The 18,347-nt window shown below is 56.6% G+C and overlaps 7 protein-coding genes across 7 annotated transcripts; 4 read left to right on the forward strand and 3 right to left on the reverse strand.

The window, feature by feature from the left end:
• Nucleotides 1-372: 372 nt before the first annotated feature.
• VTJ04DRAFT_10141 (uncharacterized protein) lies at nucleotides 373-3,096 on the reverse strand (the record flags this gene model as incomplete). Its single annotated transcript, XM_069357849.1, has 2 exons — nucleotides 373-1,757; nucleotides 1,815-3,096. 2 exons carry the CDS (start codon nucleotides 3,094-3,096, stop codon nucleotides 373-375), a joined length of 2,667 nt encoding a protein of 888 aa, XP_069214876.1.
• Nucleotides 3,097-4,021: 925 nt separating this feature from the next.
• On the forward strand, nucleotides 4,022-5,928 carry VTJ04DRAFT_10142 (uncharacterized protein; the record flags this gene model as incomplete). The annotated part of the gene is made up of 5 exons (XM_069357850.1): nucleotides 4,022-4,031; nucleotides 4,098-4,115; nucleotides 4,177-4,225; nucleotides 4,285-5,401; nucleotides 5,467-5,928. The coding sequence occupies 5 exons, from the start codon at nucleotides 4,022-4,024 to the stop codon at nucleotides 5,926-5,928; spliced, it is 1,656 nt and encodes a 551-aa protein (XP_069214877.1).
• Nucleotides 5,929-6,394: 466 nt separating this feature from the next.
• Nucleotides 6,395-10,536, reverse strand: VTJ04DRAFT_10143 (uncharacterized protein; the record flags this gene model as incomplete). The annotated part of the gene is made up of 3 exons (XM_069357851.1): nucleotides 6,395-7,893; nucleotides 7,950-10,246; nucleotides 10,310-10,536. 3 exons carry the CDS (start codon nucleotides 10,534-10,536, stop codon nucleotides 6,395-6,397), a joined length of 4,023 nt encoding a protein of 1,340 aa, XP_069214878.1.
• Nucleotides 10,537-11,479: 943 nt separating this feature from the next.
• On the forward strand, nucleotides 11,480-13,195 carry VTJ04DRAFT_10144 (uncharacterized protein; the record flags this gene model as incomplete). Its single annotated transcript, XM_069357852.1, has 2 exons — nucleotides 11,480-11,619; nucleotides 11,668-13,195. 2 exons carry the CDS (start codon nucleotides 11,480-11,482, stop codon nucleotides 13,193-13,195), a joined length of 1,668 nt encoding a protein of 555 aa, XP_069214879.1.
• A 950-nt stretch (nucleotides 13,196-14,145) lies between these two features.
• VTJ04DRAFT_10145 (uncharacterized protein) lies at nucleotides 14,146-15,543 on the forward strand (the record flags this gene model as incomplete). Its single annotated transcript, XM_069357853.1, has 4 exons — nucleotides 14,146-14,157; nucleotides 14,213-14,611; nucleotides 14,665-15,226; nucleotides 15,281-15,543. The coding sequence occupies 4 exons, from the start codon at nucleotides 14,146-14,148 to the stop codon at nucleotides 15,541-15,543; spliced, it is 1,236 nt and encodes a 411-aa protein (XP_069214880.1).
• Nucleotides 15,544-16,017: 474 nt separating this feature from the next.
• Nucleotides 16,018-17,175, forward strand: VTJ04DRAFT_10146 (uncharacterized protein; the record flags this gene model as incomplete). The annotated part of the gene is made up of 1 exon (XM_069357854.1): nucleotides 16,018-17,175. One exon carries the CDS (start codon nucleotides 16,018-16,020, stop codon nucleotides 17,173-17,175), a length of 1,158 nt encoding a protein of 385 aa, XP_069214881.1.
• Nucleotides 17,176-17,526: 351 nt separating this feature from the next.
• Nucleotides 17,527-17,811, reverse strand: VTJ04DRAFT_10147 (uncharacterized protein; the record flags this gene model as incomplete). The annotated part of the gene is made up of 1 exon (XM_069357855.1): nucleotides 17,527-17,811. One exon carries the CDS (start codon nucleotides 17,809-17,811, stop codon nucleotides 17,527-17,529), a length of 285 nt encoding a protein of 94 aa, XP_069214882.1.
• Between the last annotated feature and the right edge of the window lie 536 nt (nucleotides 17,812-18,347).

Genomic DNA, 18,347 nt, shown 5'->3' on the forward strand with positions numbered 1-18,347 from the left:
CTCTCAGTATAACCGTGCTGTCATCTTCAAGGGCATCTGTCATGTGCTCTGCAAGCGATCTCAACCACAGATCGCCAAGCTCATCTCAAGCAATTAACCAGTTCCATGACACAGTCTATTCCGTGTTGTTGTCCATAACACACAAATAAGTCAGTCGTATAAGTGCCTAGTTAGCTGCAGTTACCCATCAACCGTACATAGCGAAGCCTGGTCAATGCCACGTTGTTCTTCCCCAGAAAGCCGCCACCCCACGCCGTTACCATGCCTGTCTTGCCCCTGGCCAAATGAGACATGAGACGGCCACATTGCCGAAGAGCCTCACCACCCCATAACGTAACCTCCGAGCCTAAAACAACATCATCCAACCAACTCCTACTCCAACAACCCAGCCGCCACCGTTTGCCCTCCCGCTCTCAACACCACTCTCTGTCCTTGCTCCAATGGCACCTGCTGGTCCAGTTGAACCACAATCCTCGCCACCGTTCCCGGCTTCACAATCTTGGGCTTCTTCTTCGCCACCTGGCCCGTCACCTTGTCCAGAAGGGCGGGGATGCTTTCAATCCTCCCCGCCGCGTGAAGCCGTCCCCGGTGGACATCCACCTGCATGGGTGTGAGAAAGTCGAACGCGAGCGCCTTCATCGTGAACTTGTCCGCGCGGGGGACAGGTTTGGCCGGGTCGCAGAGGATGTCGCCGACACGGACATGGATGGGGTCGATGTGGCTGAGGTGAAGGATGACGGTTTGCCCTGCGACAGCCCAGTCTGCGGGAGCGTCGTCGGCGAGGAGAGATTTTATGTAGGCCTTCTCGCCGCTGGGCTGGACAAGGATGGCATCACCGACTTGGAGGGATCCAGCGTCGATCCGGCCGGAGACGGTGACGGGGCTTTGCATGGTCCAGTACACTTCTGATGCAGTCATCCGTAATGGGTTCTTCAGAGCGCGAGCACTGGGTTCCGACTTCTCAAGTTCCTCAATTAGAGTTGGGCCGGTGTACCAGGCTGCCGCTGGGTCGGAACACCTGTGCACTAGGTTGTCGCCGTGCAAGCCCGAGACAGGGACGAACGCGATGTTCTTGGCCTGGAAGCTGGCCATGGACAAGAACCCTGACATCTGATTCTTGATTTCCTCGAACCGTTCTTGAGACCAGGAGACCATGTCGAGCTTGTTGACGGCCACAATGATACGCGAGACGCCCATGCTGCGGATCAAGAGCGAGTGCTCCCTGGTTTGACCCTTCAACCCGGCCTCAAAAGCGCCAATGCTGGCATCGATGACGAGTATGGCGAAGTCGGCTTGGCTGGCGCCTGCAATCATGTTCGGGATGAAGTCCTGATGGCCGGGAGCATCCAGGATGGTGAAGATGGTGTTGTCGGTTTCGAACCGGTTGGTCGCAATGTCAATGGTGACACCTCGTGTCCTCTCCTCGGCATGCTGATCGAGAACCCACGCGAGCGCGAATGAGCCCTTTCCGATACTATGCGCCTCCTTGCGCAGTTTGTCAACGGTCCTTTGGTCGATCACCTTGAGATCCAGCAGCAACCGGCCCATCATGGTGCTCTTCCCTGCATCAACATGCCCAACCACTACAAAGCTGGCGCTCTTCTTTCCCTTGTGTTTTTCGAACTCGGAGATGACGTCGAGGTTGCGGCTCTTAGGCAGTGGTGCCTCGGCCTTGGGCTCGTCAGCCCCAGCATCGTTGTTGCCGGCCGCCGGAGCGGTCTTCTTGGCCTTGGGCCCTGGGGTCGCCTTTTGTCCGGCTGTGGTGGCTATCAGTAACTGCTGTTAGCGCGCAGGTCTCTTGCTCGCAAGCGAACCTTTGAACCCGGAGGACTTCGCTTGGGCTGCGAGAACGACGTCGTCCGGACTGGGCTTGGCGAAGGCATCTCTGGCAGACTGTGGTAGGTTTGGGTACAGGAAAACAACATCCTGATACTGGTCTGAGTCTTCCCGCTTGCATCGACGGACCTCAAACCAGCTCAAGCTAGACCAGTCATCGTCCGGAGGCGGACACCCTTGACCGTCAACGCCGTACAGTGGACCATCGAAATCAAACTCAACGCGGACTGATGTCTTGAGTTCTGTTTGTGTAGTCGGTGGTTGCCGCAGAGATCGGATTCCACTGAGAATGCCACCGAACGAAGAGGGTTCCGTAGTGGGAGGCTCTCCTTGGGTTGGTGTCGTTTCCTCCAACGTCGGCCCACTGAGCCCTGGTGAGGATGCATGCTGGGTAGAAGACGGAAGGGTCCCCGTAACTTCGCCCAAAGATGGATTCGGTCCAGGTGTAGTAGACCCGGAGCTTAAGGATGGGGTTTCGGTGCCCGAAGGAGTAGAGGCAGACGACTTGAGGCGCTTGCCGAAAGGCCTGGCCAAAGAGACATTCTCTTTACTTCCAGAAGAATCGTCCACCGACAGCTCCTTCAACCCAGAGACAGCGCCCGCGACGACGTTCTCTGATGCGTTTTGTTCCTGTGCCTTCTTCTTCCGCGCCGCCGCGAGAGCCTGCAGCTTGGACATCTTTGGAGCGGTACCGGATCCGCCCAACAAGCCTCCTCGGGGCATCAGTGGTGCGATGAACGTGGCTATCCGGTGTCGGGGGACGTTGCCCCATGGCATGTCGTGAAAGAGATGTGCGAGCGATGGCCGTGGTTTGGACCCCAGTGTTACAGCCGAGGGAAAACAGGGGGTGGCCAGAGGCGTTGGAGTCTTCGTCGCCCAGTCCGTCGGAAAATCGTAGTCGGAGGAAAAGGCATTGTCCGCGACGTAGAGGGCACAGGTGGCGGACTTACCATTACCATTCTTTTCCTGGGGCTTTGTCTTGACCGGCTTTGGCTTTGGTGCTGGGTTGACATATTTGGATATGAGGTAGGCGACCGACTTGTCGACATCGTAGTAGTAATGCCATAAAGCCTCTTCTATTTGGGCGACAGTGACTTTGGACGCCTCAACGCCAAGGGCGGCTTGGACTTGGGCAGTTCCTTGGGTCATGAGCTCGCGATCCTCCGGGCTGAGCTCATCATCCTCTTCCTCGGAATAGCCCTCATACTCGTCCAGGGCGTCTTGGTAGTCCAAGTTCCGAATATATTGATGACGTGACATGACGGTTGATGAATGAAAATAGTAATAGACAACCGCCCTAAGGGACTGCGAAGAAGAAGAGGTGTTGAGTGGAAGTAAGGTCGGAACCAAGAGAGACGCTCAGCGGTGGAGAGACGGTGGGAGAAGTGGCGACGAAGAAGATCAGCACGAACCCAAGGGCAGCCCGTCGTTGTCCCGTGAGGTTGCTAAGGTTTTGTGCTGGACGTGATTAAGGTCCGTGTCGACCAGTGATCAGAGCTGTGCCATAAGATCAGCTGGTCTGTCCATCATATGCCATTTCACCCCATGGTTGTCGTGACAGTATCGGAGACTGAGATGAGCAACATGATAACATGGATTCCGGCATTGGCAACGACGCAGCTCGAGCAAGCACAGGTCGGGAGAGTAGTAGCTTACAGTGATTCTGTAACTCTCATATAAGGAATAGAGTCGACACTTGAGCCGTCTGGAACAGCGGATACGCCCCGGATGCAGCTGTCGGTGTTGAGGTTGTTGATGAGTTGTTGATTTGTTGTTGCTGCATGACGGGATCATGATGGTGGGGTTGCCTTCCTGGACGTTGACCCCGCCATCCCTGCCCACGGAGACCCCACTGATTTGGCAAAGGCGGTGAGAGCCTGAATCGCGGGGCAGCTGTCAGTGGGCAGCCCCTCCCTGGTCCCTGGAGCCAACCAGCGCTGGGCTTCGATTTTTTGCCGTGGTCCCGCCTTTGGGACGCTGCATGGAACCTAGAAGCTCCTTTCCCGCCTGGAACAGCTTCGAACATAACGTCCACCACCGCCAACAAGCTAAACATCACCCCATCCGTGAGGACTGTCCCCTCCTTGTCCCTCGTCTCCGTTGATCTGGCCAAGTCTTCCTCGACTTCGAACGTGCTACTTGAACCCAAACCGCGAGACAAAGGCCGGAATCGCCAGCAGTCAAGATGGCGTTGAGTATGGCCCCTGCAGCATGTGCATCACCACACTCTGAGACGTCCACGCTAACTTGATGTGCAACAGATCTGGACTTGTCGAACGGTACGACTGCGATGCCCTGTTTACCACAACCTATCCCCCCGCTGACACTCCGTCCCAACAGCCGCCGTGATGAAGGATGATCAGGGCCGGCCGTTCATCGTTGTCAGAGAGTCAGTCATGCCAAACCACACTATGCCCACCCCTTCGAGCCCCGACTGACTTTCCGCAGCCAAGGAAAGAAGAAGCGCCAATATGGCAACGAGGCCGTCAAGTCGCACATTCTCGCCGCCCGTACCGTCGCCAACATCGTCAAGACCTCACTAGGCCCTCGTGGCATGGACAAGATTTTGATCTCCCCAGATGGCGATATCACAGTAACAAACGATGGCGCAACTATCCTGCAGCAGATGGAGATTTCGAACCACGTTGCGAAGCTGCTCGTGGAGCTTTCCAAGTCCCAGGATGACGAGATTGGTGATGGCACAACAGGCGTCGTGGTTCTGGCTGGCGCCCTGCTCGAGCAGGCTGCCGAGCTTATCGACAAGGGCATCCACCCTATCCGGATCGCCGATGGCTACGACCAGGCTTGCGACATTGCCGTTGCCGAGTTGGACAAGATCTCCGACGTGATCGAGTTCACCAGGGAGGACACCGACAACCTGATTAAGGTGGCGAGGACAAGCTTGGGAAGCAAGATCGTTTCCAAGGCCCATGACCAGTTCGCCAAGATCGCCGTCGACGCCGTCCTGTCTGTCGCCGACCTGGAGCGGAAAGATGTCGACTTCGAGCTGATCAAGGTGGACGGCAAGGTGGGCGGTTCTCTGGAGGACACTGTCCTGGTCAAGGGCGTCATCATCGACAAGGATTTCTCGCATCCGCAGATGCCGTCTGAGGTTCGTGACGCCAAGATCGCCATTTTGACCTGCGCGTTCGAGCCTCCCAAGCCCAAGACGAAGCATAAGCTCGAGATCAGCACCGTCGAAGAGTTCAAGAAGCTTCAGAACTACGAGCGCGAGAAGTTCGTCGAGATGATCCAGCAAATAAAGGACGCTGGCGCCAACCTGGCCATTTGCCAGTGGGGTTTCGACGACGAGGCCAACCACCTGCTCCTCCAGAACAACCTGCCCGCCGTCAGGTGGGTTGGTGGGCCTGAGATCGAGCTCATCGCTATTGCCACCAACGGGCGCATTGTACCGCGGTTCGAGGATCTAAAGCCCGAGAAGCTGGGCACCGCCGGTCTTGTGCGGGAGATGACTTTCGGTACCACCCGGGAGAAGATGCTCGTCATCGAGGAGTGCGCCAACACTCGCGCCGTCACCATTTTCGTCAGGGGAAGCAACAAGATGGTAAGCCCCGAACCCCAACCCCATACCCAACAAACTGGGCTGAGCACTAACCCTCCGTTCACTAGCTCATCGACGAAGCCAAGCGCTCCCTCCACGACGCTCTCTGCGTCGTCCGCAACCTCGTCCGCGACAACCGCGTCGTCTACGGCGGTGGTGCGGCCGAAATCGCCTGCAGCCTGGCGGTCGAAGACGCGGCCGTCAAGACACCCGGTCTGGAGCAATACGCGATGCGCGCCTTTGCCGAGGCGCTCGACGCCATCCCGATGGCGCTGGCCGAGAACTCGGGTCTCAACCCCATCGCCACGCTCGCCGAGGTCAAGAGCCAGCAGGTCAAGGCCGGGCCGGCGGGCCGCGGCAAGCTGGGCGTCGACTGCATGGGCCGCGGGTCCAACGACATGAAGGAGGCGTTTGTCATTGATCCGCTCATCAGCAAGAAGCAGCAGCTCATGCTGGCGACGCAGTTGTGCAGGATGGTGTTGAAGGTGAATAACGTGATTGTGTCGGGAAGTGGGGATCAGGACTTCTGAAGCGGAGGCAAAAAAATAAAATCATGAGTGTGTAGATGGGTAGATTTAGATAATGTAGGAGTTGTTGACACATCTGTGAGGTTGCGTAAAATTGGGACAAGAACTTGGGCATGCATGATGCGTGTTTACTTTCTCATCCTGATGAGCTTGAATAGGTACTTTTTACGATGAACCACCATCCGCTACTGGCTTAGCTTGAGTTTCACGCCACCATCGAACCTCGAGCCAGTCGCTCAAGTCCCTACACACAGTTAGACAGAAGCAATAGTAGTCGGAGAAAGTGAAGCCTTCGCTTAGATGTCATGACCAAGTGTATGCGCTGAAGCTGCTGCGCTTGCGTTCTTCCTGAGGTACCTCCCTACCCATCATCATCCTTAAGCGCCTATGTACAAACAACCGAGGAAAAGCCAAAGAGAACGGCGAAGGAGCCAATATAAAAGCCTAAGCACTAAAGATGCAGAAGAAATCAAGCAAACCCAAACCCCTGCGCATTCTCCAACGCCATGCCCAACCGCTCCCTCAACATCTCCTTATCCTTATACTCGGGCAACAGCAGCGTGCCGTAGCACGTATACGACGTCGGCAGCCTTCCCGCCGGGTTATCCTCCGTCCCGTTGCGCTGCACCACAAACATCAGGTTCTTGACGCCGCCGACGGGGATCCGGTCGCTCGCCGTCACAAACTCGAGCAGCTTGCGCTTCATGCGCTCGTCGTACTTTTTCACCACGCTCCAAAAGTCCCTGACGGTGCGGTGGGACGCGTCCCAGCCGACGTAGCGCGCGTGACGCCGCAGCTCGGCGATGTCGATCTCCTGCACGCCCTCGACGACGGATTGCAGCAGGCTCGGGGTGAAGAGCTGCAGGGACTTGGGGTGGAGGCAGGTGTGGAAGCCGCGGGCGAAGGCTTCGTACTGCGGCCGGACGGACACGTCGGTGAGGTACCGGATATAGTCGGCGACGTAGGCGTGGCGGTTTTCTTTGGTCACCAGCGGGGCTTCCTCTTCCTGCTCTGGGGATGGGGTAGATGGTAGGGAGGCGTCGTGGTCGCCAAACTGAGGCCACGAGTCGGAGTCTTGGCTGTCGCGGCGGTCGGCAGAAAGGGGCTTCATCTCGCGGGTGACGTGCTTGCCGAAGACGGAGACGGAGAACTCGTACGTGCGGGCAAACACATCCTCGACTTTGCCGTCCTTCTCGTCCCATTCGAGCAGGGCGGTCAAGCCGCTGGCAAGGTCGGGCCAGCCGTCGGCGATGTGATGGAGCTCCGTGACGGGTTGGTTGAGCAGCTTGCGGTAGAGAGCCTTGGGGAAGGTGACGGGCAGAGTGAGGCCATTGTAAACCGCCAGTGAGACAAGCAGCCCGATGAGTTCGAAGCGCCATTCCTCCTCCGCGGACCCCGGCAGGAACCAGGCCATGCGCGTGCGTTCGTCGATGGTAAAGGCGCCGCGGTCAGGGTCGAGGGCTTCAGCAATAGCTAGACGGAAGAACTCCTGTTGGACACCGCCCGAGTCGAAACCCTCCTCGCCCGTGGACTCGCCGAGATGAACTTTGAGCGGCCTGAGCAGCTCGCGCTCCTCACGACGCCACAGCTGGTCGAACGCATCCTCGAGCACCGATCCTCTCCGGATATCCAGGACCAGATACTTTGTGCTGGCCTGCTTCAACCGATCCATCAGGATCTCCCTATGGTACTGATTCAAACCAGCCCGCTGAGTGATTCCTAGAATCCTGTCGTGAACGGACGCCGCCTCCTCAAACGCGCGGTTCATTCGGGAGAAGTTGATGGCGCGGAAATAGGTTACCAGAGTCGACTCGTTGAAAATATAGGGGTAATCGAGAAGATGGGCGCGTTGCTTTGACGGCGTGTGTGAAAGCCATGCGATCGGCATTGTGAAGGTGTCCAGGCGCTCGGCGAGATACTCGAAAAGGAACCGATCGTCGCTCAACGCCAGTTCATGGCGTTTCTTGTCTATGGAAGGGTCAGTTGATGAACACATTCCAAATCATAAGGGCAGGGACACTTACAAAGAGCCTCGATGAGGGCGAGGGCGCCGCCGATGGGACCATCCCCTGGCACCTCAGGTGATCCGTCCCAGTCGTGAAGCATCACAGCCCTCGCCCAGTCCAAGAGTAGAACCGGCACACGCGTTTCATGCAGAGCGCGATCCGGGATCGGAAAGTCTAGAACATAGACCGCATCCGAGTTCAGATCCAGCTGCGAGAACAGCGGTGCCAACACGCCCCCTTCCTCCTGTTGTTCGTCCGGTCCGATGTTGGACTCGCACAGCGCGTCAAACTGACGGCGTGTTGGGATGGCGGCGAACAACCGCCTGGCAAGTCGCAGTGCCAAGTCATCCGTGAACACATCTTCGTATTGTAAGCAAAGATCGATCGGTGGCTCGCTCTCAACAATGCGCTGTGTCTCAGGACCCCGGCCGGAAAGGCTCAATCCGTGGGCACGAAGCCTCGAAATATCGTAGAGATGTTGGGAGTCGGTAACAAGAGGCGCAGCGGCAACCAGTGCATGCAAGCAGATGGAAAGGAGCCGTCCGGCCTCCAAATTCGAGAGAGACGGTTGAGACTTGGGGAAGACCTTGGTCGTAGGCGACCTCAGGCTCTGGAGCATCTTGGGCGGAGCAAACAGGTGGCCCGCAGCTAGCCACAGGCTGTGAAATACCAAGCTTGGGGCAACCCGCGTCAACCTGAGCATGCAGTACCAGAGGGTGTGGGAATCGTAGAGCTGGCCTTTCCTGGTAAAGGAACGGAGCGCTAGTTGGGGGTCGCTGAGGACATAGAAAAGGGTCTGCTCAATAAAGAGCTTCCACTCCAGTTTCAGATTGACATTCCCAGCCGCCGGACGATTCCTCCTCTTCAAGGATTTGGCCTGCCGGCTCGGAGGTTTGGATACTATCCGGGGCTCCAACATGTGATTTTCGGCAGTGCCATCTTGCTGCATGACATCACAAACAAAGTCGACAACATCAGCATCGAGGCGGGACAGCGCTTGGGGCAATAAACCATCGTCTTCCAACTCCGATTCCTGGGCCGCCCCCATTGAGCCATCACTGCTGGACTTGTCTGAGGGGACAGCCGAATTGGTGCTGGAAAGCCTGGGGCTGCCTGATTCACCAGACTGCGCTCTGGTCAATGAAGTCCTGCTCGTCCTCGTCGTCCGATCAAGGCTCTTGGGGGATGGCATCCTCTCCAGTGAGACACCATCAAAGAACCCAGCCGAGGTCAGTTGGGAGATGGGTCGCGCAATGCTCGAACCGGTGGGCTTAGTGCGTGCGCCCTTATCTGTCGCGCCGCCGGCAGTTCGGGGTGACCTCCCCAACGCAGCGTATGGCTCTTCCGTTGCCGGGTCAGGGGAATAGGGATCTATTGACAACTGTCGTTTCGGCTTCGGACCGGTCGATGTCCTTAGTTTAGCGTTTGAATTGCGGCGGGGATGGACTGAGCGTGGCGGCGGAGACGGTTCGCGTTGCTGCTGTTGGTTCTTTGAAGCAGGAGCATCTCGACCAGCTTGACTTTGTTCTCCATTTTCCTGTCCGCGTTGTGTGTCCCTGTTCGGGTCCGACGGTGGTTCTGCGGGTGTTTGCGATGGCGAGGGCTGTTGAACCTTCTCATTTACCTGTTGCGGAGTTTCTTGTTTGGCTTGTTTTGCTGGTGTATCGACAGGCGTCTTTGCAGATGCCTCTGCGCTTTCGGGCACCGAATCCTCCCTGAAAACCCTGGCCTTCTTGGACATGTCTTCCAGAGCCGCCGGTGTTAACCACTCGAGCATTTTGAACGCAACAGTATTGAAGACGTTGGCGGCAAATGAGCGATGGTCTTTGCTGGTAGGCTGTTCCACAATAGTAAAGCCGGGACTTTGAGGACGATCTTCCGTCGCTGATGCCCGACGCACCGCAGTCGGCCTAGACACCTTCTCCGTCCTCCGGCCATCCACCGTGCCACTTCGACTTCTCATAGGGGACGGCGGCAACCCATTGCGATCGGTTGGTTTAGCTGGGCTCGTACGGTTATGACCGGGTTGTGTTTTCGAAGAGGTGGACGCGTGGGCATCACGTAACCTCTGCTTCTGGTTTGGCACAAATATCAGGGAGTTCACGGAGGTGGGCGGCCCTTTGGGCGGTTTGAGATGAGGACAGAGACCATTCTCGGGATTGTCCTGGCTTGCGAGGTAAAGCGCCAGGGTTCTCGCGCTCGTTGGGTTGTAACGGCCGACCGGCGCGCGGCCAACGACTCTCTTCCGGCAGGTGAAGCATGTCGATGTGTCGCAGAGCTCAGAGCCGCAGCCTTCGCGGAGCTGTACAATGTACCTGCAAAGGAGTCGAAGGTTAGTCGACGGGCCGCACAGGAATCCACGGATGTTCAACACTCACTTTTGAACCAGCTGTTGGAAGTTATGGCGGCGGCTGGCCTTGTGAATGGCATAAACACGCCTCGGGTTGTCAATATCGTCGACTAGATCGCGCAGCTCGCTGGGCGCGTCGCACGGCAACCTGGGAAATCGAGCTTCTTCCCAGAGCCCAGCGAGGAGGTCGACATCGTCGGCGACGTTGGAGTTGTGGGCGCCAGCGCTGGCGGGCCGCATGCTGTCGCCCGTCATGACATGGATATCAGGTAGACTTCGCTATCAAGACCGGTATGTTGCGGGAAGGACTGGAAGTATCGGGACGAACGGATGAAACGGCAAATCGCTGAAACGCTGTTTGGGAAGGACGATGATGCCGACGAAGGATGGGGGGTGCGGCGGAGGCGACGCAGGAAGAGCGAAGTGGTGTGGCGTTGTCGCCGGAAAACGCGAGATTGCGCTGGCTTACTGATGGTAAGGCTGAGAGAATGGAAGCGGCAGGTTGAAGTTTTGGGAGCCGATGTTGTCAGGTTATGAGGTCAAAGTTTCCTGACCGGGCGGCAAGGGCGTCATGCAGGATGAACCTCGACCTGCAAATAGGACGTGGAGGGTTCCGAGTGCGTGAGGCTGTCCCGTCTTTCGGAGTCGTTCCATCTCAGCGACGCTGGGACGGTTCAGGCTGCCTGCAGCGCCCAGGCCCGACCCTGGTCATAACCCTGGACCCTGGGACCGGAGCTGGGGCGCCTGGGCAAAATGTGGGTCCTTCCGTTGTTCTAGCAGTCGCCCTGCTGCACTCAACACAAGTTGCTGTGTCTTCCAGGTTTTTAACTCAATCTTAACGATTAGTAATACAAGACATCTTGTGTCTTGGGATACATGATGTTCTCTTCATTTTACTCCGGGATCTGAGAGCTACGATTAACATTACGTACTCCACGACTCAGAAAGCACAAGTTACGGATTGAGATTGGCGAGTTCCCAGTGCCGACCGAGTGGATGCGCTTGTCTTTGGGTCGTTGCATTTGTCAGATCTTCCAAGGCGGGCCAGGGTTTGCGCACGCCAAGCATCAGTGACGCCAACTGCCCCGCCATCTTTTGAAATTTATCCCCACGTCCACAAGACCGTTCCTCATTTGAGTCAACCACCACAACACTCCGCGACGGTCTTTGTAGACGAGAAATTCAATACCCAGAAATCATGGCGACCATTTCTGGCAGCAGGACTGCCCCTGGCAGCGACATGACGACGAACCTTTCGCATCCGTACACCTGTAACACCTGTCAGGTCGCATTCCGCAACAGCGACCTCCAGAAAGGTCATATGCGGACCGACTGGCAGTGAGTGATCCTCCATCCTCCCCGTCGGCTCTATGCTCACACAGACAGCCGTTACAATCTGAAGCGCCGCGTCGCGTCCCTTCCCCCCATCTCCTCCGAGGTGTTCACCGAAAAGGTCCTTCAAGCCCGCGCCGCAACCACCGCCCAAGCCGACAAAGCCGGATTCGAGCAAACTTGCGAGGCATGCCAGAAAACGTACTACAGCGAGAACTCCTTCCGGAATCACCTCAGTAGCGCTAAGCACAAGGCCAAGGCAGCTGCGAGAGCGACAAAGCCTACCGGGAAGAATGACGACGAAGCTAGCTCCATGTCGTTCTCACTCGGCGAGCCAGCAGCGGAGTCGGTGGCAGATTCGGAAGCTGAAGAAGAGTTCAACGAGGTTGTCGAGGGGCTCAAGAAGACAGGGCTTGATGAACCAGCGTCCCCAGTCAAGCGTCCTTCCAACCCCCATTTGTTGGCCCAGGAACAGAACAGGCCCGAGCATCCCATTTCCCAATCCTCCAGCGAGGAACAAATACAAAGCGCGACTCCAGTGGCCGCAACCGAAGCCAAGAGCACCGCATCCCCAACACCAAAGACATGCCTGTTCTGCAACCACGAGTCTGAGACGCCACCTCTCAATGTCGCCCATATGGAAAAGGTTCATGGCATGTTCCTGCCAGAGAGGCAATACCTTGTCGACCTGGAAGGCCTTCTTGGCTACCTCCAGAAGAAGGTGTTTGAGCTGAACGAGTGTCTCGTCTGTGGCAAGATGAAGGCCAACGTGTTCGCCGTGCAAACGCATATGCGCGACAAAGGACACTGCCAAATTCCGTATACCACGGAGGAAGAGCAGCTCGAGATTGGCGATTTCTACGACTTCCGCAGCACCTACTCTGATGGCGAGTGGGAAGATGTATCCGACGAGGAGGAAGAGTCTCAGAACGCTGGTGCCAAGCTCGGGGCGCATCGCGAAACCAAGATCGAAACTGAAGATGGCGACGAGGTTATGGATGATGGGGATTGGGAGACCGACAGCGACGCATCATCGCTCGATACTGAGGACCTCACTGCGGTGCCCGCGGATCAGCACTATCACCAATACGACCGGCTCAACAAGCACAAGCACCATTCTCGCAGCACGGCCCGAGTACATAAGCAAGCTGACGGCTTCCATGCCCAGTCAAGCAAACGGCCCGTTGCCGTCTTTTATGATGACTACGAGCTCCATCTGCCTGGCGGAAAGTCTGTCGGCCACCGCTCGCTTGCTAGGTACTACCGCCAGAACCTGTACCGCTATCCCACAGCTGAGGAGCGGGCAGAGCGCTTGGCCATTGAGGCGGCCAAGGGCGAGGACGCGATGGATATCGATGGCGACGAGGCCACCCGAGGCAGGGATCGCAACCCACGGTCCCGTGCCCTGATTCCCAGGGACATGAGGGGTCTGGGCATCACAACTCTTGATGACAAGCGGACAAGAGCCATTGTCACCAAGGGAAAGAAGGAGGAATGGGAGAACACCAAGAACAAGGATTTCTTGCAAGCTCGGTTGGCAATCAAGGAGAGGGCTCCTCATCCGGCGACTTACATGCGTTGAGCTGGTGGTTATAGTATTTTGGGTTTTGTACTCGGCTGAGGGATGAGTCGGTGATATGCAAACATGGCTCTATCGGTGTTTGTGGATGGGATCAGACTCAGGTCTTTCTTCTGTTACGAAGACTCATATGGGCATGAGATGAATATACACAATACAAAGTAGACCGTTCAGAATGGGCATTTTTGTCTTCTCGTTTGGGAGTGGTATAAACCATCATGAAATGCTCTTTGGTACCCAGAAATAGTGATGGCGTGACAAGCAATCGATAGTCATTCCCTCGTATTAAGGCCGGGACTTCTGCAACAGCCGATGCTGATGACGAGTGACCCCGCGGGAACTCTAAAAGTGGGGCTTCGCGGGGTACTTGCCAACCTGGGAGCTCCCGCGAGATGGCTGAGCGACGGCTTGGGCTTGCCAAACATCAGTCAGGCTCTTTTGAGGGCTCCTTCCAAATCTCATCTGAAACAAGTAGGCAGGATCCTCGGAGATACGTTGTTGTGGCTCCTTTTCTTTCATTGTGTGACTCCTTGTTTTGAGCCCGTGGTCGCTCCGAAGCTCCAGGCACACCAACAAACTGCCCCGTGATTGCCCTTTTGAGCAGCTGAGGCTCTTAGTCTCACTTCCGAAACACAACATCACTCCCGACCAACACTGCAACTTCGTCATAAACAAGAGCAGCCGTGCTGCTGGACGATCCCAGATTGCTTCGCCGCCCATCCGATACCTAGGCATAGGCATCGACCTACCTCAGCCCGATACTGGGAGCTGGATTCCACAGTCTGATACCCTTAGCGCACACCTTGACGTTCACGACCACCTCATTGGGACAGCGAAATTATACTTTTGTACATTGACCAGCACCTCATCTGCTAGTTTGCCAACTCTCATTCTTTTAACACTGAGTTTATCCCAGACCGGCAAGCGAGCTTCGGGCATCTGGACCAGCCACCATGTTCTCCCAAGTGAGCCTCCCTGCTTTGGAACGCAGCATACCAGCCAGATCTAACGCTCCCACAGAAGAAGCCTTACACAGCTGTCACCGTCTGTATCGAACGGCTGACTAGCGAGAACATCCCCGTCGATGACCTCAGCGGCATCCCGGAGCTCGTTGAGGTTGTTAACCTCCAACCCACAGGCCCTTCTGAGGCTGCACGCGCCATTCGGAAGAAACTCAAATACGGAAATCTACATCGCCAGCTCCGAGCCCTGACCCTGCTCGACGGCCTGATCCAGAATGCCGGCCCGCATTTTCAGCGTAACTTCGCCGATGAGGCACTCCTTGAGCGCCTGCGTTTCTGCGGCACTGCCACCCTCTCGGACCCGGAGGTAAAGAAGAAGTGCTCGGAACTCTTTGCCAGCTGGGCCGCCGAGTACAAGAACACCCCAGGGATGTACGAGGTTGCCAACCTCTACAAGGTTCGCTTTCATCGAATGCGTTCTCCATGCTTCTTTGTGCTGACACTCCTCAGCAACTCCCTCGGCGCAAGCAAGTCGTCACACAAGAACGATCCAAGGTCATCAAGGAGACGGAGAACCCGTTTGGCGAAGATGATGAAGAGGAAGACAAGGCCCAGCCAGGACCTTCATCTGGGACTCACTCCAGGACGTCATCTCGGTCTCAGCCATCGGCGTTCCGGGGCACGTATGAGTCGCCCAAAAAGAAGGACAAGAAGTCCAAACGTTCAAAGCCGTTCAACTTCGAAGCCGAGAAAGACCAGATGAAGACCCATATCGGCGAGGCACTGCTTGCCGCCACCAACCTGACCAACACGCTGCAATCTATCAATCGAGAGAAAGAGCGGATTTCGGAGAACCCAGTTGCAGTGCAGCAGTTCGAAGCATGCAAACAACTCCGCAGGAAGATCCTCCGTTACATCTACCATGTCGAATCCCCTGAGTACCTTGGCAGCTTGCTCCAGGCCAACGACCAGCTGGTTACGGCGCTCATGACGTTTGAGCAGCTCGACCGTTCCGTGGATGCCGACAGTGACTCGGATGACGAGCTTGCCGAGCAGGCACACATCTATCGGAGTATGCTTTCCCACCCAACTTCTGATTCTCCGTGCATATCTAACTCGTCTCCAGTGATGACGGAAAAGGCCAAGGGCAAAGAGCCGGCCTCTCCAAGCAGTCCCACGGTTGAAATGGCTGCTCTCAGCATCGGCTCTCCAACAACATCTCCGCGTCGCGTGCCTCCGCCGAGACCATCAGCTGCAACCAAGCCAAGCATGCTCCCCCCGCGTCCCACCTCCTCGAGGCAGGCCGCGGCTGACTCGTCAGGGGAGGAAGACAATGACGACGAGGATAATCCGTTTGCTGACCGGAACGCTATATCGAGGGGTGACTAGTGCGCCTCACGACAGGCAAGCGTCAGACAGAGTTCACGGCATTGGTGTCAGATAAATAGGGACGGCGGTGGATGGAAACGTGGTGGTATGGTTGGGATAAGAGGAGGAAGTTCAGGAGGCGTTCAGAGTGCTGTTGGGGGACCTGGCGGCGCTGGTAGTAACGACGGCGATGATGAGAAGAAACCTCGAAAGATTCCGGGCTTTTGGGCGGCATGTAAATCGCCAGTGAGGAACCTCAAGAAGTTGAAGCACAAATTGTCGAAGTCCTCATCAAAAAAGGATGGGTCAATAGTGTATGAGGTCGACACGTCAACGGCCACTGCACCAGCACTGCCGCCTCTGCCGGAATGGGAACCGCATCAACTGGTGCCCATCACGGAGGGATCGAGAGAACAATCGGGGTCGGATTCAGCTCAGCAGTTACAGCAGCAAGAACAACAGGGACAACAGATTGGGACCAGTACGCCACATCCGATGGGTACTCAAGCGATCCAAGAATCCATTGGTCCTCGTTCTATCTCCGAGTCCCTGAATCAGCCCCAGACAGCACCAGCAGCACCACAACAGTTGCAAACTATCACAGAGGGAGCTCAACCACAGTCACAGCTGGGACAACATCCGCAGACTGTACCAGGCCAACCCCAAACGGCACCGCCGAAACCGACCCCGGCGGCACCATGGCAAGGCACTGAACCAGTGGTCTGGCCCGAAGAGGAGCAAGAGACAACTCCGTCTGTACCGCCCCAGCTACCGCCGCTGCCAACGCACCAAGCCTCCTTCACTGCAGAGGTCACTGGAGAGGTCGAGTCGGCAGCTTCATCGGTGTTTGCACCTACCATTGACCTACCAGCTACGTTAACAGGAGCCGGAGCCGGAGCTACGCCGGCAGCTTCTGAAGGGGGAGAGCCACAGGGCGTAAGTGGCTTGTCGCCTGGCGTTGTGCAGCCTCCGCCTCCCATGCGCACGGCGAGTTCATCTCTGTATGAGGGTCAGGAGGAAGGGGAGGAAGAAGAGGGGGAGGAGCCCAAAGAAAAGAAATGGAAGGGCAAGGAGAAGGAGGAGATTACACCCTTGGGAAGACAACACCAGCCCGGACTAACTGGAAGTGCCTCTCCTCACCAACCTCCTCCTCCTCCTCCTCCCCCTGCTGCTGCTGATGAGCCCAGCTTCGGCCCCGTCTCGGCGCCAGCAATGCAGGGTACATTCGGCCACATCACCTGGGCGCCGCCCGCGCTGCCCACCGGCGTCGGTGGACCGGGCGTGAGCTTGGAAGAAGCCCATCGCAGAGCGTCTGCGCCGGGGGCGTTGGCAGAGGGCCCGCCGAAGACGGGGATGCCGGCGCTCTTTCTTCTCCAGCCCTCCGGTCCCAGACGAGCGTCGGCGTGTCCACCTGGTCCGTCGGACCCGAATAATCCCCAGCCATGGTTGAGCTTGAGGCCCCCGGCGGATGTGTCAAATCTTTTAGGGTCAGGTGGACAGCAGGGAAGTGGGGGGCAGCAGGGGCAGCGTCACCGGCATCTTCATCTTCTTCATCACCACCACCACCAGTATCGACAGGGACAGGAACAACAACAACAAGAGGTGGAGGAGAAGGAGAAAAAGGGTGGCGAGGCGTCACGTGGACAGGGATAGTTGTAGGATTGGGACTAGCGGAAAGAAGGTCAGAGGGGCTTGGAGCGGTGGGAGGGATGTTGTGGCATTGCGTTCCCTTGAGTTTGGTTTGAAGCCTTGGGCTTCGAGCAGCATTCACGACACAGCGGAATTTTGAGATTGCGTTCCTCTTCATGCGGCCTGAGATTGCTCTTCAGGATGCCATTTCTCTACCAGATTTCATTTGTCGCTCAAACCATCCCTCCGTGAGGAGATCCGTTTCCAGTTATCTACTCTTGCTCACATGACCACAGTCTTTTTTCCTCGCCAGCAGCAGCAACAGCAACCTCCACTCCCGGGAGGCATGGCATCCTCCTGCTTGTACTTTTGTTACTAGGTGGTCGACTGAGCTGTCGCGGGGGCGTCGGCGGACGGCCCAAGATCATCATCTATGTCCCTGATTAACTTGCGCAGCGTCGTGAAGCCCCGATTCATCTCTTCCATCTCCTCCTGTGAGAGACTACTCTCGTTCTCAAGTTTCTCGCGCAAACCGTCTTTGATGGTGTTCATCAATTCTGCTAGGTGCGAGAACTCCGTTTTGATCCTCTCTGCTTGGCTCTCAGCCTGGTTCAGGAGCGCAATCTTTTCGTCGAGCGTGTGCGAACGACAGTCATACATTTTGTCGGCTGAAGCTCGGGTTGACGCAGGTCTAGGTTCGTTAGCCTTTGATGCTTCGTCCGCATATTCTTGACGGATGCAAGTCTTATTCGGTGTTGTTCTGGGAATCGTCGTGTCTCGGGGTCGTGTCGCTCCTGGGATCGGCGAGCGCGTCGTCGTTGTTAGTCTGGTTATTACTTGACATGGCTTGACGGACACTTGGTTTTGGTGTTGGCTTTGTGTGGGAATGGGATGTGCGTTTGAGTGTGGATGAGATGCTTGAAGGGAGAAAGTTTTTAGGACGTGACATGGAGTGGAAGGGGTTGCAACAAATGTTTGCCTGTTCGGGTGCTCTTTCCCAGAAAATTATTTTAGTTCCAGGAAGCAAAGCAGAGAGATGTCACTTGGGAACTCGATAGGGACCGGTTTCCTAGAAAGAGTAAACGATGGAATAGAGGCGCATGAACAAACCATTTCAGAGAATACAGCACTCGATCAAGTTCTTGGACGGCTGGGGAATGGCCGATGTCGAGAGAAACTCAGTGAAGTAATCCATC

The sequence above is a fragment of the Mycothermus thermophilus genome, assembly GCF_041956435.1.
Source record: "Mycothermus thermophilus strain CBS 625.91 unplaced genomic scaffold VTJ04scaffold_7, whole genome shotgun sequence".
NCBI classification, from domain to species: Eukaryota; Fungi; Ascomycota; class Sordariomycetes; order Sordariales; family Chaetomiaceae; genus Mycothermus; species Mycothermus thermophilus.